The 26,231-nt window shown below is 42.3% G+C and overlaps 1 protein-coding gene across 1 annotated transcript; it reads left to right on the top strand.

Moving 5' to 3' along the window:
• The first annotated feature begins 238 nt into the window (after positions 1-238).
• rab40b (RAB40B, member RAS oncogene family) lies at positions 239-22,840 on the top strand. Its single transcript, XM_060940061.1, has 6 exons — positions 239-816; positions 14,405-14,465; positions 15,089-15,149; positions 17,587-17,664; positions 17,854-18,076; positions 21,831-22,840. Exons 1-6 carry the CDS (start codon positions 675-677, stop codon positions 22,100-22,102), a joined length of 837 nt encoding a protein of 278 aa, XP_060796044.1. The 5' UTR covers positions 239-674; the 3' UTR covers positions 22,103-22,840.
• Positions 22,841-26,231: the final 3,391 nt, after the last annotated feature.

The raw sequence follows: 26,231 nt of genomic DNA, 5'->3' as shown, positions 1-26,231 counted from the left end.
CATGCGCTTTGAAATGAACTGAGTCACTGACGTCACTACTGCACCGGAATCAGCGCTTATAAGGGCTCGACGCTGTTCACCACGCCCACTCCTTATCCTTAAAACGCAGATATGGATTTTGATGGACACGTTTTATAACTACTGAAAGGACAGAGTTGCCCTAGCAACTCCAGAGAAGAGCCAATCAGGATCGAGCTTGGGACGACCTTCCTTTTTTTTTTTTTCCTTCCCCCCTCCCCCTTCTGGCTGAGAGGAGCTACAGTGGAATCTTAGCAGATCAACTTCAATGGACTGGGAAGCCAAAACAAAGCAGATAAAGAAAGCATAAGTTTTATGCGCGCAGAGTGGAAGGAGGTGATGTTGTGTCCGTGTGGAGGAATAAGCTGTAGTTCACACGAATGTTGAGAGAAATGTATAAACAGTGGTTAGCTGATGTAGCCGTCGCGGTGTCTTTATTCCCAGTGAGGAGAAGGTAATTCCTCGACAGCATCACCGATATCAGAACAAGCTGTACTCTGTGTGTGTGTGTGTGTGTGTGTGTGTGGGAAATAAAGTGAAGCGTCGAGCAAAAGATACTCAACGAAAGCTCTGGAGAAAAAGACAGAGTCAGACCGAGTAAAGGAAATAAACGATGCCGCTCCATACTGAGCCATGGGAGTGAGCTCTCGGTGAAGATGAGCCACAGGAGCAGTCCAGCTAAAGCGTACGATTTCCTGTTGAAATTCCTGCTAGTGGGAGACAGTGATGTGGGCAAGGGAGAGATTTTGGCCAGTTTGCAGGATGGAGCTACAGAATCTCCTTATGGATATAACATGGGTGAGTCATTAAAGATAATTCACTATCTACTTTTGTGTTGTCTTATTTATTTATTCATTTATTTTTTCCTTCCTGAGAACATCTTTGTGTACATCCATGACGGGGACATTTATTTCCAGGTATTGTTGAAGTGTAGGTCCAAAAAAGTTCAGTAAAATGATGTGGTTTATCTGTAGTTTATGGAAGCATTAAAGGAGAACATAAGAGAGAATTAAAAAAAAAAAACTAGTAATAGTGTAGGAGATATTCAGCATTGTGATATCAATTATAAGACATTTCTGAAGCATAGATCTCACTAAGCTGTATTGTGTTTTTTTTTTTTGTGCCCCCCCCCCAATATTTATCTCATCTCATCTCATTATCTCTAGCCGCTTTATCCTGTTCTACAGGGTCGCAGGCAAGCTGGAGCCTATCCCAGCTGACCACGGGCGAAAGGCGGGGTACACCATGGACAAGTCGCCAGGTCATCACAGGGCTGACACATAGACACAGACAACCATTCACACTCACATTCACACCTACGGTCAATTTAGAGTCACCAGTTAACCTAACCTGCATGTCTTTGGACTGTGGGGGAAACCGGAGCACCCGGAGGAAACCCACGCGGACACGGGGAGAACATGCAAACTCCACACAGAAGGGCCCTCGCCGGCCCCGGGGCTTGAACCCAGGACCTTCTTGCTGTGAGGCGACAGTGCTAACCACTACACCACCGTGCCGCCCCCCAATATTTATTTATTTATTTATTTATTTTGTGTAGTGGTTAGCACTGTCGCCTCACAGCAAGAAGGTTCCGGGTTCGAACCCAGCAGCCGGCGAGGGCCTTTCTGTGTAGAGTTTGCATGTTCTCCCCGTGTCTGCGTAGGTTTCCTTTTCAATTCAAAGACATGCAGTTAGGTTGACGTGGGGCGGCCTTGGGCTGAGGTGCCCTTGAGCAGGGTACCGAACCCCTGACTGCTCCCCGGGCGCTCTGGTGTGGCTGCCCACTGCTCTGGGTGTGTGCATGTGTGTGTTCACTGCTTCAGATGGGTTAAATGCAGAGGATGAATTTCACTGTGCTTGAAGTGTGCATGTGACGAATAAAGGTTTCTTTCTTGTTTTTTTTTTCCCCCTGAGAAGCTCTTTGTGTACATCCATGATCGATAAGTTTATTTCCAGGTACTGTTAAAGTGTAGGTTCAAAAAAGTTCAGTAAAATGATGTGGTTTATCTGTACTTTATGGAAGCATTAAAGGAGAACATAAGAGAGAATTTAAAAAAAACCTAGTAATAGTGTAGGAGATATTCAGCATTGTGATTATCAACTATAAGACATTTCTGAAGCATAGATCTCACTAAGGGCGGCACGGTGGTGTAGTGGTTAGCGCTGTCACCTCACAGCAAGAAGGTCCGGGTTCGAGCCCCGTGACCGGCGAGGGCCTTTCTGTGTGGAGTTTGCATGTTCTCCCCATGTCCGCGTGGGTTTCCTCCGGGTGCGCCGGTTTCCCCCACAGTCCAAAGACATGCAGGTTAGGTTAACTGGTGACTCTAAATTGTTCGTAGGTGTGAATGAGTGTGAATGGTTGTCTGTGTCTATGTGTCAGCCCTGTGATGACCTGGCGACTTGTCCAGGGTGTACCCCGCCTTTCGCCCGTAGTCAGCTGGGATAGGCTCCAGCTTGCCAATAAAGCGGCTAGAGATAATGAGATGAGATGAGATCTCACTAAGCTGTATTGGGGTTTTTTTGTTTTGTTTTGCGTAGTGTAGTGGTTAGCACGGTCACCTCACAGCAAGAAGGTTCCAGGTTCGAACCCAGCAGCCGGCGAGGGCCTTTCTGTGTAGAGTTTGCATGTTCTCCCCGTGTCTGCGTGGGTTTCCTTTTCAATTCAAAGACATGCAATTAGGTTGACATGGGGCGGCTTTGGGCTGAGGTGCCCTTGAGCAGGATACCGAACCCCTGACTGCTCTCCGGGCGCTCTGGTGTGGCTGCCTACTGCTCTGAGTGTGTGCATGTGTGTGTTCACTGCTTCAGATGGGTTAAATGCAGAGGATGAATTTCACTGTGCTTGAAGTGTGCATGTGACGAATAAAGGTTTCTTTCTTGTTTTTTTTTCCCCCTGAGAAGCTCTTTGTGTACATCCATGATCGATAAGTTTATTTCCAGGTATTGTTAAAGTGTAGGTCCAAAAAAGTTCAGTAAAATGATGTGGTTTATCTGTACTTTATGGAAGCATTAAAGGAGAACATAAGAGAGAATTAAAAAAAAAAAAAACTAGTAATAGTGTAGGAGATATTCAGCATTGTGATATGAACTATGACATTTTCTCAAGCATAGACCTCACTAAGATGTATTGTGTTTTTGTGCCCCCCCTTTTTTTTCTCCTTTTCCATGCCTACTTTTGTGTTGTGAGTGAGTTTGTTTGTTTGTTTATTTTTTTCCCCTGAGAAGCTCTTTGTGTACATCCATGATCGATAAGTTTATTTCCAGGTACTTTTCAAATGTAGGTCCAAAAAAGTTCCTTAAACATCTCCCAAAAGGTTTCCTGTCACTCTTATATTGTAATCCTAACTTCAGTGTGATTGTAGATACAATGAGGTGCTGTAGCTTACAATAAACAGATAGAAACAGTCCAGGGAGCAATACATGGCCTTTTTTTTTTGTCTCTCTCTCTCTCTCTCTCTCTCTCTCTGGAAACGTTATCTCATCAGGCGGTACGGTGGTGTAGTGGTTAGCGCTGTCGCCTCACAGCAAGAAGGTCCTGGGTTCGAGCCCAGCAGCTGGCGAGGGCCTTTCTGTGTGGAGTTTGCATGTTCTTCCCGTGTCCGCATGGGTTTCCTCTGGGTGCTCCGGTTTCCCCCACAGTCCAAAGGCATGTAGGTTAGGCTAATTGGTGGCTCTAAATTGACTGTAGGTATGAAATGGTTGTTTGTCTCTGTGTGCGAGCTCTGCAATAGCCTGGCGACTTATCCAGGGTGTACGCTGCCTCTTGCCCATAGTCAGCTGGGATAGGCTCCAGCTTGCCTGCGACCCTGTAGAACAGGATAAGCGGCTACAGATAATGGCTAAGTTGATAGTTCACTCACCATGCATGTACATAAAGATTAGGGACCAGAGAGTGACTTACGATTAGGACTTGAACTCTGGTAGCAGATGGCCTGCTCGGGATAAGAACTGCTCCTCTGAGACCTGTGCGTTTCAGTGAAACACCAAAGGGAAAATGATGTAAAAGATGGAAATGGTGGCATCTACTAAACCCTGTTTATAAATTGTCTCCTCAGATGTGTGGTTGGGGTATATGTGTGTAGAGATTGTTTGTTTGTTACAAATATCTTGGTAGAACAGACCTCTTCTGACCTATTTTAAGTCTGCGTTTTCCTGACACAGCTCCACATGAGCTTGTTTTGCTCCTGTTAAAATGTGACCCATCCACCATCTGTAGTCCTTTTGTAAACATTAGGATTGTTCAGATGCGCTGTTGCCTTCTGTTCCATTGTCAGCGTGACCTATTGCATCATGAATTGTTGCAATCTTTAAAATGCCTAGTATTTCACTTAGTTTTAACAAGGGTCATCTTCAGAATGCACTTTATCAAAGTCCAAGTGTTACTGGAGCACTCTGACTCATTTACACATGATGGATTACAATGCCGATGTGTAGGATGGGAGATTGATGACAGATTGATTGACTTAGTTACGTCTGTCAACGTTTACTGTGAATCACAGCCTGCTTTGTTCCATGTCAAAGAGCAAAGAATCCCTTTCATAGCCGTTTCATGTTCAGCCCAGCAACGCAATGTTTTATTTTGTAGGTGTTAAATGCAGACAAGGAAACGGACGATTTATTACAGTTACATGTCAGAAGAGTTGCCGGTTGGATTTGCTTCATGTAGAACCTTTGATCAGCAATTACAAACAGACAAGCCTATTGCACTTTGTTATTGACACAGGATATACTGAATCCAAACAGATCCAAGATTAGATTCCTGGTGGGAGAGTGATGCATACATAGAACATTATGCCACCCTCTTCCTCCATGCCTTGAAATTTCACAGTTGATTCATGCACCGTGCCTCATCTTTGGCATCGTTTTTCCTCCTTAGGCCTCCACATGTAGCTGCCAAGATAGTATTATTCTGAAACCAGACTCTCTAAGATATTCAAGAGCCAGATAGTGAGTACACTAGGGCTACAGTCCTGTGATTTAGTTTAACAGATTGGATTTAATATGGGGTAGATGATAACCGTGCGGACCTGCCAGCTCACAGAAGGCTCTTTTCTGTCTGGCACAATTATGATTGTCATAACCACTTACATAACTCTGCTTTCTTCTGCACTCAGGCACTAAACAAGATGAACCAAGTGGGAGTGTGAACACAGCCAAGGTTTGCTGGCAATACAAGCGTAGAATATACAGATGTTTGTCTAAGCACTTTTGTGTGACCCTGTTTGGAAGGCTGTGTTCTCAGAATGAATGTTTATAGAAAGATGCCTTTCTCCATGGCCTGTTCCTCAGTGCGTCATCAACAAATGAAGCTTCTCAGCTTTCAACATGCAAAGCTGTGAAAGAAACCTCAGAGCTGAGGCTTAAGCCAAACGTTTCTCTTCAGCGTTTTTATCTGAACTTAACACTAAGGTCAGACGGAGAAAACTCTGGCTTGTTTGTGCTACTTGGTTAATAAAACGATCCTTCTCTTCAAAGATGGAGGGAACACAAAGGGAGTTTGTGTTGTGGTTTGGTCTGTTTTGTTGTACCAGCGAGTGTGTGCTGGTGATGGCTCTGTGAGTCTGAGCTCGAGAACGTCATCACCTACAGTACCTCAGATTGCAGCTTCCTACCACCTCTCTCCAGTTGGTTGTCTGTGTGTCATCCTTTCAGATAATGACCAGGCCTTGTTGCTGTGTTCTGTGAAGGAAGAGAAAAGATGTGGACTGAATAATTGTACAGGGAGATGGAGCAAGTTGGTGTGAAGAGAGAGAAAAAAAAAAATCTGTCGATGAATCAGAGGTTGCCTACACAAACAGGAAGGCTGCATTTTGCAGTCAGAATTTTGGACACAAATCACGTGGGTTAATATTACAAAGCTTCTCAACAGCCTGATTTTTGAAGACATTTTGCGAATTGGTTGCTTGTTTGTTTGTTAATGTGTTCCAATATAGAAATAGGCACTTGGATTTTTTTTTTTTGTTTTACTGTCCAGGGTTTTTTCTAGAAAAATTTAGTATGAGGGCACTCACCATGGCGAGGGAGCGAAGCGGGGGGGGGGTGCCGGTTGTCCCCCCCCGCCGTGCAAAGCCTTTGAAAAATGCTCCAATGGGACATTCTGAGGCTGTCTGAGAGGGAAATTGTAACAAATTGTCTGTCAACATTGAAAAAGAAAGACGTAATCTTCTTCTGCCCCGGACAGTCTTTGGCTTTCTTCCGCTTCGTGCCGCGGGATGACATCTTTAAATGCCCAAGTGTCAACAAAAACAACTCGCGAACTACTTCTGTCAAAAGTTCCCACGCCGTAGAGTGAAAGGTCATTCAGTCTTGAGAAATCTCGCTCTACAAGTCAGCTGACCTTGTATGTAACCCATGTCAAATCTCGCGAGAGCAGCCGCGACAAGTAAACAACTAAACAACATGGCGCCTCAGTCTGGAAAACGCCAATTCGGATTGTTTTTGCACCGTCTGGCGGTGTATCTACTATGATTGGAACATTTTTGGAGCAATTATAACGTATTTGATGATCAGACACATTGTCACGTAGTGTTGCTGGGATGTTTTCACAGAGTCGGTAAGGGGGCGCACACCGAGAGTAAGAGGGCGCAGCGCCCCTATTGCCCCGTTTAGACGAAAGCCTGCTGTCCCTCGTTATAAAACCTAAACCATCAAACCTTGTTGTCAGTTGGACTGCTGTGGTTCATTGCGAAATATTTAACTAAATGAAATATTTAATTTAAATCCACTGTTTCAAAAAGGAAGGCCTTCATTTTATTTTTCTAAAATCCCTGACGACTGGTCATTTATCATGGATCGCATCATGTTCTGCTAAAAAGTTTAACTGACTTGTGCACTGTTCTGTATAAAGACATGTTCTGTTTAATGCATATCTTCAGACTGGTTCTGGTTTCCACGTCTCAGGCTCACCTTAATGCCTGCGGAGATTATGATGGCACCATTCAGACAGTGACTGATCCGTAACCCAGACCTGTCACTTAGATATGCCTCAAAGATAAGAGTATATATCCACAGCATTGGATTTCAGTCTGGCTGTCCTCAAGGAATGTAGTCCAAGTAATCATTGTGTGTGTTTTGTGTTTGGAGCCAAAAACCTCACAGATATGACACCAAGTACTACTAAAAAAGAAGCATCTGAAGTGTTTCCTTTGTTAGTTGTGGTTGCCCAAAGATAGCTTGGTGTGAGCAGTGGAACACTGAATGAATTGTGAAGCAATTAAAATAGACATTTGTTTCCCTATTTTTGCATTTTTATTTTTATCTTTGTTGAGCTTTGTATAATTAATAAAAGTAAATTTTACCATATCTGAAGTATACTCTGAATTGTACTTCAGATATTTCTGAAGTCTTAATGGTTTACATTAAGACTTTTTTTTTTTTTGAATTGGTTATCAATAACAAATCCTGAACCTCAAAATGTATAAGCAATAAAAATTGGTAAATAGTCAACCATCGTATTAATTGATGTTTGCCTAAACACTGAACCAAAGAAGCCAAATAACGAATACCTGCTTTCACCAATATTCATGTCATCCTTGAGTAAAAATAAGTATCTCATCTCATTATCTCTAGCCGCTTTATCCTGTTCTACAGGGTCATAGGCAAGCTGGAGCCTATCCCAGCTGACTACGGGCGAAAGGCGGGGTACACCCTGGACAAGTCGCCAGGTCATCACAGGGCTGACACATAGACACAGACAACCATTCACACTCACATTCACACCTACGGTCAATTTAGAGTCACCAGTTAACCTAACCTGCATGTCTTTGGACTGTGGGGGAAACCGGAGCACCCGGAGGAAACCCACGCGGACACGGGGAGAACATGCAAACTCCACACAGAAAGGCCCTCGCCGGCCACGGGGCTCGAACCCGGACCTTCTTGCTGTGAGGCGACAGCGCTAACCACTACACCACCATGCCGCCCCTAAAAATAAGTATATAGGTAATTTATTATATCCACATTCACTGGATATGAGCAATCGTGCACTCTGATTTGGCTACTCTACTACAAGGCTATCAGCTCGTATACCATGAGTAGAGAAAAACAAAATGGCGGAGCATGTTGCTGAACCAGCCGAGGGCGAAATAAAAGCTACTCGAAAACAGAACCCCAAAAAATAAAGCAACAAAATATGGAATGAGAGTATTTGATGGTAAGAGCATATCTTTTTTTTTCAATAATAATTTATTATTATTATTATTATTATTATAATAGCATTTTTCACAAATTGCTACTGTAATTTCGCCAGTTTGTTTAAATTCTTCATCTTTAAGCATTTAAAATTTCTTGGAATTTAAAAAAAAATTGGTTCAAAACCTCAAAGAAAAATAAAATTTTAATATTTTACTACACACGTATGCAATTTGTCACGTGTCCGCTAAGCAGAAATGATTTTGTCGGACGGTTTGTATAAAGTTTTATTTCTCGAATTTGCTAAGAAGAAAAATGCTGTTTCTCAAAATCCAGTGACTGTGGAAAGCTATCAGCTCATGTACAACTCAATTTCATGGAATAACTTAAATATCCAAAATGTTGCATGTCTAAATGCTGGAATGGCGAGTTCCACTCTTTATGCTCATTGACCAAAGTTATGCTTGTCATGTCAGTATTTACCGACGTGCTATTATTTAATTTATGCAAATGTGGATTTATTTTTATATATACATGAGAAAAATGGTTAGCGCATTTTAGTTAACATTTGAACAAAATGAACTTTAAGGCTACATCCACACGACAATGGCAACGAGAATTTTTTTTTAAAATATTGCGTCCACGTGGGCAACGGATCAGTAAAATAGGTACATATGGCAACGCAACACTTGCTGAAAACGATGCAATACACATGCCACACCTCTACGTGCGCTGTAAGACGGTCCCATCGGAGACACCAGAACAATAGAAGTAGACACATGCGCATAAACCCCTTCTTCTGTAGCATCAGCCACATAAAGTTTTGATTATTAATCAGTAGCGTAAAACGAAAGACGCGGAAAGAGGAATGAATGGGGGTAGATGGAAGCCGGTACGCCAACATTCTGATATCCTCCAGAATTCTTTAATGGTCCGGAATAAATTGAATGCTACACGTTGATGGATTACTTTGTTCTTCTATGCCCTTTTTGAGGAATGTATTGTCGGACTTAAACCAACATCTGAAGAGGTGAGATCGCTCCTTTTTTTTTTTCCCTATTTTTGCTGGCGGGATTGTTTTTGCTTTTGGAAAGCAGTGAAAATATTTTGTAAGCGCGTTTCATGAACCAAGTTATAGGATTTGTTGACAACTCGCATCGAGTTCGTTACACTTCTACCCGGCATGAAGCACTGACAGTCATGTGGTTGTGATGTCATCGTAAACAAATCCGTCCTACTCATCCAGATGACTTCGCAACGACGCCGTTGCCAGATTTTTCCACTCTGGAACCCGTTCTCAAAAGAGTTCGTTTTGGGGCACCCAAAACGCCGGTGCCGTGTGGACGCCAGGCCGAAACGATAAACAATTTTATCAGATTCACCTGAATCCGTTGCCGTGTGGACAGGGCCTCAGTTTCTGTTACTTTGTTTGTTACTTATGGTAGTAGTGGAGCAGCTATGGCCTAATTGTTAGAGAAGCAGTTTTGGGTCCCAAAGGTTGCTGGTTTGATTCCCTAGACCAGCAAGGTACCTAACCTCCAAATGCTCCCCAAGCTGCTCTGGGTATGTTGTACATTGGTCTGGATAAGAGCATCTGCTAAATGCCTGTGATGTAATGGTGCATTAACGCTGGAGTTCAGACTTCATCAAGTGAAGAACAAAACACTTCAGAACATGCTGTTATAGGAACTGTCATATCAGTGGCTGTGATTATTCTGTGATGACGTTACTATCCTGAAGTTGATTTTTCTATAACAGTGCATCCCAAAGTGTTGCCAGTTTGCCAACAATTATATTAATTCAATACTGATGTACTTTTTTTTTTTTTTTTGGTAAGTTTATATTTATTCTTGCATGACTGCTCGATTCCTGTTATCACTTACATTCCCTCAAATCATACACTTGCTTAGCTGTTACTGTAGAAACAAAATAATAGAACAAGTGCATATAAACCAAATGTCAACCTGTGATCTGCCTCACAGCCAGAACTGACAGAGCAATGTTGTGTCTGATTAATCAGACTTGAGAATTTCATATTGCTGTGATATAATGTTAACTTGTGTACAGTGGTGCTTGAAAATTTGTGAACCCTTTAGAATTTTCTATATTTCTGCATAAATATGACCTAAAACATCATCAGATTTTCACACAAGTCCAGAAAGTAGATGAAGAGAACCCAGTTAAACAAATGAGACAAAAATATTATACTTGGTCATTTATTTATTGAGGAAAATGATCCAATATTACATATCTGTGAGTGGCAAAAGTATGTGAACCTCTAGGATTAGCAGTTAATTTGAAGGTGAAATTAGAGTCAGGTGTTTTCAATCAATGGGATGACAATCAGGTGTGAGTGGGCACCCTGTTTTATTTAAAGAACAGGGATCTATCAAAGTCTGATCTTCACAACACATGTTTGTGAAAATGTATCGGTACGAACAAAGGAGATTTCTGAGGACCTCAGAAAAAGCGTTGTTGATGCTCATCAGGCTGGAAAAGGTTACAAAACCATCTCTAAAGAGTTTGGACTCCACCAATCCACAGTCAGACAGATTGTGTACAAATGGAGGAAATTCAAGACCATTGTTACCCTCCCCAGGAGTGGTCGACCAACAAAGATCACTCCAAGAGCAAGGCGTGCAATGCCGCTTTTCCACTACCAACGGAGCTGAGTTGGGCTGAGCCGTGCCATGCTGAGTTGGGCTGAGTGGGGCTGTTGGAGTTGCATTTCGACTACAACCGCGCTGAACCGTGCTGGCTGGAAGTGGGTGGACACATTGGGTGGAGTTAGCGAAAGTGGGTGGACGTCACATGATGTTGTTAGGCGGCGCAAACAGTGACATCAGTGACCTTTTAAGCGGTAGTCTCACGACCCGGATAATAAACAATAAACATGGAGGACCTGGAGTTGTTAGTGTTGCTGGTCTTGGTGCTGTGGCTTGTTGTCACCAACACCTCCAACAGATACTGGCAAGAGCGTATAGATGAGGCGAGGCGCATAAGGCTTCAGAAATTCTCGTAATTCTTAATTCTTCTTCTTCCGGGTTTACGGTGTTTACAGATCCCAGCGTGCTCGCGGGGCGTGTGTGGGCATGTGAGGACACTCCTCCTCACCAATCAGTGCACAGGGGAGTGTCTCCTCACGCCCCTAGCCCCACTCGGCTCGGTTTGGCTCGCTTCAGCCCTACTCCAAAACCGTGCGAGTTTTGGGTGCTGAGTAGGGCTGAAGCGAGCTGAGTCGTGCTGCTCTGAGGTAGTCGAAACGCGAGCCGTGTCGGGCTGAAGTGAGCTGAAAAAGGGTAGTGGAAAAGGGCCATAATAGTCGGCAAGGTCACAAAGGACCCCAGGGTAACTTCTAAGCAACTGACGGTCTCTCTCACATTGGCTAATGTTAATGTTCATGAGTCCACTATCAGGAGAACATTGAACAACAGTGGTGTGCATGGCAGGGTTGCAAGGAGAAAGCCACTGCTCTCCAAAAAGAACATTGTTGCTCGTCTGCAGTTTGCTAAAGATCACGTGGACAAGCCAGAAGGCTATTGGAAAAATGTTTTGTGGACGGATGAGACAAAAATAGAACTTTTTGGTTTAAATGAGAAGCATTATGTTTGGAGAAAGGAAAACACTGCATTCCAGCATAAGAACCTTATCCCATCTGTGAAACATGGTGGTGGTAGTATCATGGTTTGGGCCTGTTTTGCTGCATCTGGGCCAGGACGGCTTGCCATCATTGATGGAACAATGGATTCTGAATTATAGCAGTGAATTCTAAAGGAAAATGTCAGGATATCTGTCCATGAACTGAATCTCAAGAGAAGGTGGGTCATGCAGCAAGACAACGACCCTAAGCACACAAGTCGTTCTACCAAAGAATGGTTAAAGAAGAATAAAGTTAATGTTTTGGAATGGCCAAGTCAAAGTCCTGACCTTAATCCAATCGAAATGTTGTGGAAGGACCTGAAGCGAGCAGTTCATATGAGGAAACCCACCAACATCCCAGAGTTGAAGCTGTTCTGTACGGAGGAATGGGCTAAAATTCCTCCAAGCCGGTGTGCAGGACTGATCAACAGGTACCAGAAACGTTTAGTTGCAGTTATTGCTGCACAAGGGGGTCACACCAGATACTGAAAGCAAAGGTTCACATGCTTTTGCCACTCACAGATATGTAATATTGGATCATTTTCCTCAATAAATAAATAAATGACCAAGTATAATATTTTTGTCTCATTTGTTTAACTGGGTTCTCTTTATCTACTTTTAGGACTTGTGTGAAAATCTGATGATGTTTTAGATCATATTTATGCAAAAATATAGAAATTTCTCAAGGGTTCACAAACTTTCAAGCACCACTGTAGTGAATATTTTTAGGTAAGAAAATCTGAATGTAAATCATTACCTAAATGTTCATAATTAATTACACCACCTGGCCAAAATAATTTCGCACACACTAATATTTAATTGGACCACTTTTTGTCTTGATTATAGCACACAGTTGCCATGGCATTGTTTCAACAACTGTATGCAACGTCACGACATTTATTTCCATCCAGAGTTGCATTATATTTTTTGCCGAGATCTTGTCTTGATGACTGGACAGTTGAACTGCTCTGTAAAGTCTTCTCCAGCACATCCCAAAGATTTTCAGTGTGGTTAAGGTCAGGACTCTGTGGTAAGCCTAGGTCACAACCGGACATACGATTTTTTGGCCGCACGATTTTTGGCGTTTCCCAAATCGCTGCGGTTTTTTTGTTTGTGGAGAAAGACGCACGTTGGCCGTAAGTTTGTCTTGCAACCTGAAAAAAACGTAAGCGCCCGTAGAGTTTGTTTAACATGACAAAGAACTTCTGCAGCCAGTCTACGGCTCGAAAATCAGCACGTCACACGCGTGCCCTCCGTGCGTTTCTTTCGTTTTTTGCACGTAGCCCTAGCCTGGGAAATCCCATGCTGCTTTGCACAATCGTTCCGATCTGAAAAGACAGCATGGAAACTATGGTCTAAAGGCTCGCCTGAGTTAGGGAGCCAATCAGAGAGTGGGGAGGGGTGGAAAGATGGTGACGCATACTACTCGACAAACGGAAGCTTGTAGTTTATTTGGGACTGTTTACGGATCACATTTAACATGGCGGCGAGCGATACGAACCAAACTTTCGATCAAGCTTTGTCTTGCACAAACGGCAGTAATCGTTCGGTGCCATTGTTTTCCTATTTTTGTTTTGCCTTCTCTTTCTCTTCTCTTCTCTTCTTCGTCTTCTTCATCGCTCTAACTACGTCACCGGGTACAACTGCCATGATTGGCCATGGGCTACGTATACGCCAAATGATAGACATTCGCAACGTCCAATAAACGGCCGTTGACAATCGTAAACCACACCTCCCCTACGAGAAATTCAATAGGCGGATTCCAGACCATATTTCACTTGTGATATGGTCTGGTGTTAACCAGACTAACGTAGCCCGGCCGTAGGAGCACGTACGGCCGGTTGCGACCTAGGCTGTAGGGAGTTCATGTGTGAAAATGGTTCCTCATGTTCCCTGAACCACTCTGTTGCAATTTGAGCTCTAATTTAATGCTTGTGCCATCAAGGAAGAAAGAATCCATTGATAGGATTACCTGGTAACTCGGTACATTCAGATAGTCAACTGACTTTTTATTTTATTGCTGCATAATGTTACTGAGCCTCGACCTGACCAACTGAATCCACCCCAGATTATAAAACTGCACTGTGCGTGAAGGGTGCATCATTTCCTGTGCTTCCTGTCTTATCCTGACGTACCCATCAGTCTGGAATAGGATAAATCTGGACGAATTGGATCACATAACCTTTTTCAGTTGCTCCAAAATCTAATCTTTATGCTCCCTAGTAAATTGAGGCCTTTTTTTCTGATTAGCCTCATTAACAAGTGGTTTTCTTTTGGTTTTAATAATGCGTTGGCCAGTTCTTCACCCAGTTCCAGTAATTTTGATAATCTCCTTAGTTGTTTTCTTTGTTTGAAGCAGGCCAATAATTTGACCCTTCTGAAACACTGTAACATCTTTGCCATGACCACAGGATACGTCTTCTGGCGTTTATTTATTTATTTATTTATTTATTTATTTAAGAAATGAGAAACTACTCACTGCATCAGTTAGGGTTGAAATAATATTGCCACCTGAAACACATTGATCACTGCAGTAATTATCCAATCAAAGGCTTAAGTATTTTTGCCAGGCAGTGTACATAGGATACTCACCTTTCAATTATGTTTTCTTCTCCAGGGATTGACTGTAAAACCACCACCATACTGCTTGATGGGCGTAGAGTCAAACTGCAGCTTTGGTGAGTAGATCACCATCAGAATGAGTTCACTCTCAGTTTATGAAATAAATTAGACAGAAGTCCAAGTATCTCGTACATGTTTTTAAAAAAATGCACAAAATTTAAATAAAATATATATTGTGTTATGTAATAATATTTGGATCCATTAAACAGTTATTTTTGTTGCTGCAGTTGTAGCATCATGAGCAGAATATTCTGCAGTGCTCCGTGGTTTTTGCAGTATGATCATATGCCAGAAATCTGTGTATGAGCCCAAGTATGGAAATTATACCATCACTGTCGAAACGTTCAGCCAAGCATTCCCGCAAGTTTTATATTGAACTATGTAAATATTTAGTCCACCGTAAATTTATTACTTGCACTGTATATCCATGCATGAAGCACTTAAGTGAAGAAAGATTACAAATAATTCATGCTTTTATCCATAGTGATGAGATGCTTGTAGAGGCATGTACTGTATGTCTAGCTTCTGCTCACTATCCCCCAGAACCCATTTATTTTCCAAAGCACAGGACAGAATGAAGCCAGAGAAATATCTGAACTGCTGTTGGCCCGTGGACGCGCTCGTTTTCCATAGCACAAGAATACTTCACTGATTGAGAGTGATGGTGTTTATTTTGCAGGGACACATCTGGACAGGGGCGTTTCTGCACCATATTCCGTTCTTACTCCAGAGGAGCACAGGTACGCTCTCGGATGGGTTTCCCAGTAAATCTCTTACATTTGAAAAACAAGCTGAGGGAGAGAGGGAGGATTTGGGCATTGTGTGTTGGAGGAGTTGTTGAATTCATCCAGAGTTTTGAAACGCTCCACCCAGAGATCAGCAGTTCCTGTTCAAACTGTGTGGTATGTGGTTAAACAGGGGTGGGTCGCTGCTGTTAATGTGACATTTCCCGTGGTCAGGCCCATACACACGTGTCATAATCTTGTCCACAATGAGAGGAAATCGTCACACCACTCTTTGTGTGCTATTTTATGCACAGGGTAAACTGGGTATGTCCGCTCTGTAGGAGCTAATAAAGAAATATTACTGGATCTCTCATTAAAGCGTTCATAAAGTAAGTGGGTATACTCTATAACCTTCAGAGTTCTGTGCTACCTGGGAGGTTAATAGGATGAATAAAACAGGGTGGTGTGATAACAGTATATTCTGACAAGTTTTATTGCTGTTCTGCCACGGCAAATTGCCAGTGCTTACAACTTTTTAATTTATTAATGAACGACACTTTGATTTTTATTAACTTTTTAATGTTGTCGAACGTTTGCGAGACAAGTCAGTCCCTGTTATTGCTTTACATTAGAGCAGCTTTAAACAGTCATTCCCTTACCGGTCTTTTTTTTTTTTCCATCCTCCTCCTCCCCCTATCTTGCTTGAAATTAAAATGCACAGCTTGTCATGTTACTAAGAAACCAGAAAGTCCTCTGTCCTGAAGCCTTTTCTCACGGAGGAAACATTTCCTTCCCCGTGACCATATCAATGATTCTTTTCTTTGTTAAATAACATATATATTTTTTATCAGTTTATTATTGTCTTAAAGTGCTGATGACACGAACATGACTCTATGCAATTTCTTAAATAAACTATACAACATGGCAAACATGCTAGATTTCTGTTATAATTACGTGAAAAGAAGCTGTTGTTACGCGAATATCCAACTTTTAATTGCACAGCGCAAGAAAACTGGGTCCGTGGCTCGCGGTCATGTTGTGACGTCAGCGGGAGAACACGCTGCGGTTCACTGGTTGTTCTGCTCTGGTTCTACTCAATGGAAATGGCACATGAAAACGCCGGTGAACTCTCTAGTGCTAGCTCTTCCTCTTCTGGGAGTCTAGAATTGTGTTGATCTCTTCCGAATAGAATCTATGATAGCCTACCCTCTTTACCCTTTGCCTCTCGTTGCTAGGTGGCAGTTACATGAAAGCCGCAAGCTTTCACAAGCAAATACATGACTGATATCACGCTGACTTTATGATTACATTTATGATTATCATGTAGAATCTATAGCTCTATGTACCTTTATCTTATGTCGTTTCACAACACATGTTCTGACAGGAGGACTGTCTTTGTATCCGGCATAGCTACTAGTAGACCCCCTCCGGAATACTGGCAGTGTTGCCAGATTGGGAGGTTTCCCGCCCAGTTGCGCGGTTTCAAGTGCATTTTGGTGGGTTTTGAACATATTTTGGGCTGGAAAACTTCAGCAGTATCTGGCAACAGATACTGCTGACGTTTTCCAGCCCAAAATATGTTCAAAATGCACTTGAAACCGCCCAACTGGGCAGGAAACCTCCCAGTCTGGCAACACTGTGTAGGCACTGCTGATGGTAGTAACACACGTTTGTGCTCAACTGCATGCCCAAGAGATTCTTTTAAGCTGGGAAGGGTGTCAAAACAATCCAAATCGAAGTGTTCAGAGCACAGGACGGATGTTGGTGAGGGCTCCCACTTGTCACGAGTGCGCCTGACTTGCTTCACCCACTTCGCATGCAGCTCGGGATCTCTGGGAAACTTGAATAAACTTACCCCATCCTTGTAGGTTTTGGAGCAAAAGCCGGCAACACAACGCGAAGGCATAATAACTATATATATAATAATGTCTAATAAAAATACTAATAATGATAAACTGAACACCTGTCGCAACAACAAACTGGTAAGTTAGGAGGAAGGTTCTTTCGCTGACGTCATATAGCTCCTCCTCCTCCTCCGTCTCCTGGGTGCCGCAGCCTTGTCAAATTTGCCCAAATAGCCGCGTTTATCATCATAACTTGTAAAATAGGCACCTTCGTGAATTAATATATGGATCATCGGGAATTACTTTTTATGTTATGTTATAAAACATCGCCAAAGATGTCAAAAACGTGTCATCAGCACTTTAAGATCATCATGGGGCGTCCGTCATATAAGTACCTGTGAATTGGCTGTTACTATACATGAGCATTAATATAAACCTGGCAGCCATCAGTACTGTCAGAGCTGCTTTTCTAGAAAATTAATCAGGATCGTTAATCATCACGCAGTCATCTGACCAATCAAAATGAAGGATTCAATATATACTGTATTTATATAATGTCAAACTCTAATACTGTATATCTAATGTAATGCAGCGTGTGGTTTTCACAGGGTGTTATCCTTGTATATGACATTACAAATCGGTGGTCCTTTGATGGAATTGACAGATGGATTAAAGAGATTGATGAGGTAAAACATCAATTCCTTCCTATTCTTCTGCTTTCGTTTGTTTTTCATAGCAAATCTGTGCTGTAATATGAAATGAGTATGGGAATCATCGTGTGTGTGTACAGCATGAGGTGCAGAAAATTGTGAAAGACTGCTTGTGTCTTTGTTTACATGTGGCTTTTTTTTTTTTAATTTTAAATTAATACCCAGCATGCACCTGGAGTCCCTAAGATCCTGGTGGGGAACCGTCTGCACTTGGCCTACAAACGTCAGGTGACGACTGAAAATGCCCAAGCCTTTGCTGAGCGGCTGGGTGTCACGTTTTTCGAAGTCAGCCCTCTGTGTAACTTCAACATCACAGAGTCCTTCACGGAGTTGGCTCGCATAGTTCTAATGCGCCACGGCATGGAGAGACTCTGGAGACCTAACAAAGGTACCAGCACCAAACTATTTAATTATTCACAGCCTAAAGTATCACAATAGCTTGGGAGTTTAATTGCATTGCGTGTGAAGGTAGGAATTTAAATAGAAGACCAAAGAAAGGTGTTGGGGATTTTTTTTATTTTTTATTATTATTATTTTTTAAGCGCATTAATAAGAAACGCATGTCCACATCCACAAAATATGTAAAGTGCAGTCTTCTGGAATGTATTTTTAAATAAACTTAAACAGGCTTAGTTTCAAATCTCATTTAGTTATTAGTAAATGACCTCATAACTTTACACGGTAATTACATATGCAACAAAAGAATGCTTCGTAAACCAAAAGCATGCAAAACTTCGGCAGCCACTTTGGAGACACCCAGTGGTTAAATTCCAAAGTAATGGCCTGGGATTTAAGCAAGGCTGTTTGATCCAACATAAACAGAATGAAATGATTACAGAAGGTAGTTTAGGGTTGGTTTTGTGGCTGTAAGCCTTAAAGTTTTGTTTTGGCTGTGGTCATGAACAATAAATAAGCTTTTTGTTTTTAATATATCCTAATAACCCAAGCCAGCCTTTATTTACTTACAGTTTTCACACTAATGGGTAAGAAGTTTATCCCAAGTGAGTCCTTTTAACAGCCTAAAAAACCAACAGATGCATGCTCTGTTTACGGCTGTGTCTTAAGTTCCTGGTTGACTTAAATGTGTTCTGTCTTAAAATTATTGTAAAACAGAATAAAATCATGTTCCATACTTTTGAAACAAAAACCATCCCAGGGGCCAATAGTAAACGTTTTATCAAAATACAGTAAAAAAAAAAAAAATGGTCTGGGGTGGTTTTTGCATCCGTATCATATTCTTTGCTCTTAATGGAAGTCTTAAGGCTGAAGGCAGCTAGTGACAGTACAGTTGAAATCAGGTAACGACACGGAGTCAAACACCCCCTACACTTCATCCGCACTGGTGCTGATATTTTCAGCTCGTGTCGCTGACACATCCATAACGTCACCAGCAATGATTGAGAAAGCGCGTGTGAAATAGTCATGAGTATAATGAACTGGGGGCGGCACGGTGGTGTAGTGGTTAGCTCTGTCGCCTCACAGCAAGAAGGTCCGGGTTCGAGCCCCGTGGCCGGCGAGGGCCTTTCTGTGCGGAGTTTGCATGTTCTCCCCGTGTCCGCGTGGGTTTCCTCCGGGTGCTCCGGTTTCCCCCACAGTCCAAAGACATGCAGGTTAGGTTAACTGGTGACTCTAAATTGACCGTAGGTGTGAATGTGAGTGTGAATGGTTGTCTGTGTCTATGTGTCAGCCCTGTGATGACCTGGCGACTTGTCCAGGGTGTACCCCGCCTTTCGCCCGTAGTCAGCTGGGATAGGCTCCAGCTTGCCTGCGACCCTGTAGAACAGGATAAAGCAGCTAGAGATAATGAGATGAGATAATGAACTGAGCATTGCTCAAAGTACAACACTGTCCAACTGACGCAAAAAGATAGACAAGAGAACTGAGTTTAGTATCTTTATTTGGTTTGAATGAAAGGTTACAGCTTTTCTGATTCCTGCGCCTGATGTTTGGAGGAAAACAGCATGAAAACAGTAAAGCCAGAGGGGAACCATCAGAGCCTTCTTAGGCCTTCAGAAAGGCCCAGACATATCAGCATTTCAAATGTTATATTATTTAATTTCTTTCATTCTTTCACAATGTCATTAAAATCAGAAGAGAATAATTATAATTCGGCCTCATTTTCTATCAAATTTGCTTCAGAAATGAAAGGGTTACTGTCCTGCAAGCATTAAAATTGAGTTATCCGATGAGATTATTTATTTATTTATTTATAATTTATTTTTTTTTTGTTTGTTGTCTCTAGGCTGAGAAGAGTTTAGAGCTGGCTCACTCACTGGTTAGGACTTCATTGGCGGGACAGAAGGCCATGGCAGTGTATGTTTATGTAGGAAGTGACCGATGAATTAACCAATCAGATTTTGATTTATAGTGAGAGGGACCAAAAATTTATCACCCTCTGCCTTCTCAAAGGCCAGCGCTAGCTTAACCGTGAATCGTTCATCAGTAGTGTTGGCAAATGTTGTTAAAGCGGTCAAGCCAGTGTTCTCAAGAGCAAGTAGCACAGGCTAACGACCGAGAAACTAAGATTTCTGTCTCTGGCCTGTTCTTCTTCTATGTACACTCGGCACAGTATTTTTCACTCCTACTTAAAGTGCCATTCCACCATTGGATGTATTTTTTTTGGCATAAAATACAATATATTTTATGACAACATGACTAGACAGAGAAATCTTTTAGCTTCAAAATGATATATCAAACATAATTTTTTGACAACGACAAGTATATTAATTTTGCGACCAAAGTCACCTGCCCTTTTAATTTCCGCACAGTAGTGAAACGTGATGTCATCGGCAGGTTCCCCTTCTTGTGTACCACGTCACGTGTGACGTGGCACAGATTATCAGCAATGGCGGATAGAACGCGATTGTCAGCTTCGGAAAAGAAGTGAAGGAAAATAGCAAGTGATGCCCAAAGGAGACGGTCGATGGTGAATATCGGCACAGCAATCGACAAGTGGAAATCGCGTTCTATCCGCCATTGCTGATAATCTGTGCCACGTCACACGTGACGTGGTACACAAGAAGGGGAACCTGCCGATGACATCACGTTTCACTACCGCGTGGAAATTAAAAGGGTAGGTGACTTTGGTCGCAAAATTAATATACTTGTCGTTGTCAAAAAATTATGTTTGATATATCATTTTGAAGCTAAAAGATTTCTCTGTCTAGTCATGTCATAAAATATATTGTATTTTATGCCAAAGAATACATCCAGGCGGCACGGTGGTGTAGTGGTTAGCGCTGTCGTCTCACAGCAAGAAGGTCCTGGGTTCGAGCCCCGGGGCCGGCAAGGGCCTTTCTGTGTGGAGTTTGCATGTTCTCCCCGTGTCCGCGTGGGTTTCCTCCGGGTGCTCCGGTTTCCCCCACAGTCCAAAGACATGCAGGTTAGGTTAACTGGTGACTCTAAATTGACCGTAGGTGTGAATGTGAGTGTGAATGGTTGTCTGTGTCTATGTGTCAGCCCTGTGATGACCTGGCGACTTGTCCAGGGTGTACCCCACCTTTCGCCCGTAGTCAGCTGGGATAGGCTCCAGCTTGCCTGCGACCCTGTAGAACAGGATAAAGCGGCTACAGATAATGAGATGAGATGAGAATACATCCAATGGTGGAATGGCACTTTAAGTATTCATTTCCCTATGTAATTTGCTTAGTTACTTTTAAAATCAACATCGACAGCTGCACACAGTGGCACGACCTGGCAGCCTGCTGCTAATCCCTTGCAAAATCTTTTGCCCTGTTGCTTTTTAGGTGTATCTGAGTAAGGTTTGGCTGAGCTGAAGTCCCAGCTCTAATAGTAACAGTTTGCCACTGAGTAGAGCAATACACGCTTTAACAAAAAAAAAAAAAGTGAGTCTGATATTTTTTTCCCCCACACCATTCTTATTGTCTCACCAGTGATGCTTTCTTATATAATGCATTACTCAGCCCTAATGGCTTCATTGCTATTGATGGATATTAGATTTTAACTTCCCTTCTAATATCACCTCCAGCTGTCACTGAGCACATTTTATAATACAGAAGTATTGTTTTGTTTGCAGGCAAACAAGTCGCATATCTTTTGAAGACATGGACACTCAATAAGCATTGAGCAATGTACGGTAGGGAGTGTATCATCAGATTGTGTGCGTCTCTGTCTGTGTGCAGTGTTGAGTCTGCAGGATCTGTGCTGCCGATCCATCGTCTCCTGCACCCCTGTGCACCTGGTGGACAAACTCCCACTTCCTGTTGCCTTAAAGAGTCACCTGAAGTCCTTCTCCATGGCCAACGGCCTCAACGCCCGTATGATGCACGGACGCTCCTACTCCGTCATAGCCAGCAGCGGCGCGAAGAGGAACGGAACGAAGAAATCCAAACTCATCTACCCACCCCTGAGCCCGTCACAAAGCTGTACAAGGACCACATGCAAGATATCATAGTTGAATGACACGGTCTGCACCCACAGCATCGACACACAGTTACAGTTCACGACTTGAAGTCTATAGAGTTTCACTGACGTGAAAGATGCTTCCCAGTGGCTAACAGTGTCCATAATATTTTCATTAGATGCCTGGGATGCGTCCTTCATCTGTATCTATATCTCAACGTGATTGCTCAAAGAGATTGAACAGACGTTTAAAAAGGATTAGTGTCAAGCCATTACATCACCGTGTTGTTCATATATGTACAGAATATTTCATCCTGTTTGTAATTGATGATGGGATTAAACTATGTTGGCACTGCAGTTTAGCTTTGAGGACATAAACGGTTTTACTGGACTCAGACTAAGCACAGTGGCAGTGAAAGCAGTCCTGTTTTTAAATCTCTCTTTTTACAGTGGACCTAGTTGATAATACCAGCTTGTTTTCTTACTCTTATTCTAATGCTCTTCAGGGTACATGCATTGAAAGAACGTCAGTGTTGAGAAATGCACCTCTTTGTATTGTGTATTTAAGTCATGTTGTTTGATACGATGTTGTTATTCTTAATTATTGTAATGCACATGAACAGTGACCAGTATTGTAATATTTTATATGGAGTGACACCAAAGACATGGGAGACTGAAGAAGCTTATCAGTGCTAACACGTTTTGTTACCAATTCAACACTAATATTTCAAATACACTGCAGATCAACAGTGATTCCTAACTAGCTATCAGGTTTCTTCTTTTTAATAAAAGTGTGTTTGTTACCAACCAGATTTCATCTGCTTGATTTATTTTTTTCATGCATCAATCAAGTTATCACTTTATTCCAGGTCAAGAACATTAAAATTGTGTGCAAAAGTTTGCACACCCCAGCTTTGCAACTGACGAGGTATTACTGTTATGTTTCACATATACTAAGTAACTTTAAAAACGCACAATGGAATTCAACACGATATCACTTTAGATCCATGCATATATTTGAAATTTATGATATTGTATGTAATGCACACACATCTTGAAACATCGATAAAGGACATTTATTGTCAAACTCAAGAATTAATTCACAATAAAAAAATTCAAAGTGACAGTTGGTCCATGTTCGGCCCGTCATGCTGGAGATTCTGGGTCTGTGTCGTCCAGGGGTCTCAGCAGCAGTGACTGAGGGTGTCAGGAATCTGTCACGGAGGTGAGCTAGCCTGATGTGCTGATCCTGAACTGGCGTCGTGACTCGAGGCTGACCAGGGCGTGGACGATCCCTGGTGCTCCCCGTCTGTCTGTAACGCTGACTCAAACGGAAAATGGTCGAATGATGAACACCGAAGTGCCGGGCTTGGCATTTTCAATAATGACAATTTTCCCATCATTTCCCCCGGGTATTTATAGGCAAGATTGTGTGTGTACAGTGTATGCAAAATTTGTTTGAAAATTAAAGCCTGTCCATGTCATTGACTACCCGAGTCATATTGTACGTTATTGAGTACAACTCCCTTAAATTCTGATTTGAGCACAGATTTGGAACTTATTCGGGCGGAACGAAGTTATTTTTCCATTGTGATATATTTCTTTTCTTCTTGAGATAAACTCAGCACGAATTCAGCAAGTTTTATCAATGTGCGTTTTTAAAGTTACTTAGTGTATATTATTTCATCATAAGTAGCATAGTTAGGTTAACCGTGAAATTCAGTGGCATAAGAGGCCAGATGATGTACTCAAACATGTACTGAATGTTGTTCTTTCCAGTGAAGCATGTTTTGTCTGCAAAAGTGCCACTCTTTGCCACAACAGTATTTTATCCACCTGCTACTCACCGATTCTTGTCACTGCCACCTCCAAAGGTTTGTGCCATTTATGCCTTGGTGTAAATTTCCAGGGATTTTTGTATACTTAAGTTATTCCACGAAATTGAGTCGTACATGAGCTGATAGCCGATGAGGTGCGTAGTGCTGAGTTGCCTATAAGCCATGTATGACTAGATTGAGTGGAATAACTGTTTTATTATATCCACATTCACTGGATTTTGAGAAACGGAACATTTTTTTATTTTTTACAAATTCAATAAATAAAAACTTTATACAAAACATCTGACAAAATCACTTCTGCTTAGAATGTAAACAAACGGGCAAAATGAGGGTAGCAATTTGTGAAAAATGTTATAATTGTTGAAAAATAAAAATACTTTCTTACCATCAAATACTTTTATTCCATATTTTGTTGCTTTTTTGGGGTTTTGTTTTCAAGTAGAGTTTTCATTTTGTCCTCGGCGGGTGGTTCAGAAACGCGCTCCGCCATTTACTCACGGTATATGAGCTGATAGCCTAGTAGTAGAGTAGTCGATCAGAGCATGTGACTCCTCATATCCAGTGACTGTGTCTAAAATAAAGCCATATAGAACAGTATTTCTCAAGTCTCTTAAATATTTTATGTACAACTTGCCTTGGTTCTGAGTATAGGAACCCTACACAATAAATTTTATACTATAACTATAAAGGTAGAAAAATTAAACTGCTATATATTAGTCTGTTATTGCAGAGCAACATAAGTTAGAAAGCTACACCCTTTCAGTGTTGTAAAAAGTCAAAACCCTGGGGCACTGACTAGAAGATCCATGAGTCTTGAGTCAGGCTGAATCTTGGGGCGTGTTTGCTGGATACTCTTTAGGATGCAGCCATTTCAGCACACCTCAGCCCTACAGAGCAGTTTATTAGGATGATAAAGTATAGCACGTCCCTCAGCCGGCGGCACGGTGGTGTAGTGGTTAGCACTGTCTCCTCACAGCAAGAAGGTCCGGGTTCGAGCCCCGTGGCCGGCGAGGGCCTTTCTGTGCGGAGTTTGCATGTTCTCCCCGTGTCCGCGTGGGTTTCCTCCAGGTGCTCCGGTTTCCCCCACAGTCCAAAGACATGCAGGTTAGGTTAACTGGTGACTCTAAATTGACCGTAGGTGTGAATGTGAGTGTGAATGGTTGTCTGTGTCTATGTGTCAGTCCTGTGATGACCTGGTGACTCGTCCAGGGTGTACCCTGCCTTTCGCCCATAGTCAGCTGGGATAGGCTCCAGCTTGCCTGCGACCCTGTAGGACAGGATAAAGTGGCTAGAGATAATGAGATGAGACGTCCCTCAGCCCAGATTTCCTGAAAAAAAAAAAAAACTCAGCTGAGATCTTTTGATTTCATATCATGCCCAGATCCCACAAGCTGCTGATAATTGCTCCAGATATGTGCAGACTATTATTTCTTTAACTACAGCGTGACAAAATATGAAAATATCCTTTAACATCTTAAATTCTGTTAAGAAAAGCCATGACACTTTTTTTTGCTTGTTTTGTCACGCTTATAGTATATTGAGCTATTTGTTACAGTTTAATAATATCCGTCCATTATCTGTAGCTGCTTGTCCTGTTCTACAGGGTCGCAGGCAAGCTGGAGCCTATCCCAGCTGACTATGGGCAAGAGATGGGGTACACCCTGGACAAGTCGCCAGGTTATCGCAGGGCTGACACATAGACACAGACAACCATTCACACCTACGGTCAATTTAGAGCCACCAATTAGCCTAACCTGCATTCTTTGGACTGTGAGAAAAACCAGAGCACCCGGAGGAAACCCACACAGACACAGGAAGAACATGCAAGCTCCACACAGAAAGGCCCTTGCCAGCCACTAGGCTTGAACCCAGGACCTTCTTGCTGTGAGGCGACCATGCTAACCACTACACCACTGTGCTGCCCCCAGTTTAATAATAATAATATATTTTTTTTTAACTTTCACTTGAACTGATCCACTCTCTGTTAAAACTAGTTGAGTTGTGGCAGGACGGAGCAGCTCTGTTCTTGGTGGGGCAGAGCTAATATCCTAGTGAGAATAAAAAAAGTAAACCAAAGTCTTAAGTCTGAAGAAATTAGCAAAACTTATTCCATTGTAATGTTGCAAAACACATTTTAATTATCTTTCATTGACCCCCCTACATCTGCACTCACTCATTAAGGACTTCTAGCAACAACTTCCTTGCTGTCCCACGCACCAGACTTTCCACCACAGGGGGCAGATCCTTCAGTGCCATTGCCCCCAAACTCTGGAATGCCTTTCCTCAGTCTCTTCATGACTGCTCTTCTTTTTCTACTTTCAAATCTCAATTCAAGACTTATCT

Source organism: Neoarius graeffei, chromosome 14 (genome assembly GCF_027579695.1).
Source record: "Neoarius graeffei isolate fNeoGra1 chromosome 14, fNeoGra1.pri, whole genome shotgun sequence".
NCBI lineage: Eukaryota > Metazoa > Chordata > Actinopteri > Siluriformes > Ariidae > Neoarius > Neoarius graeffei.
Note: the sequence above shows the minus strand (reverse complement) of the source record. Positions and strands in the feature narration are given on the sequence as shown.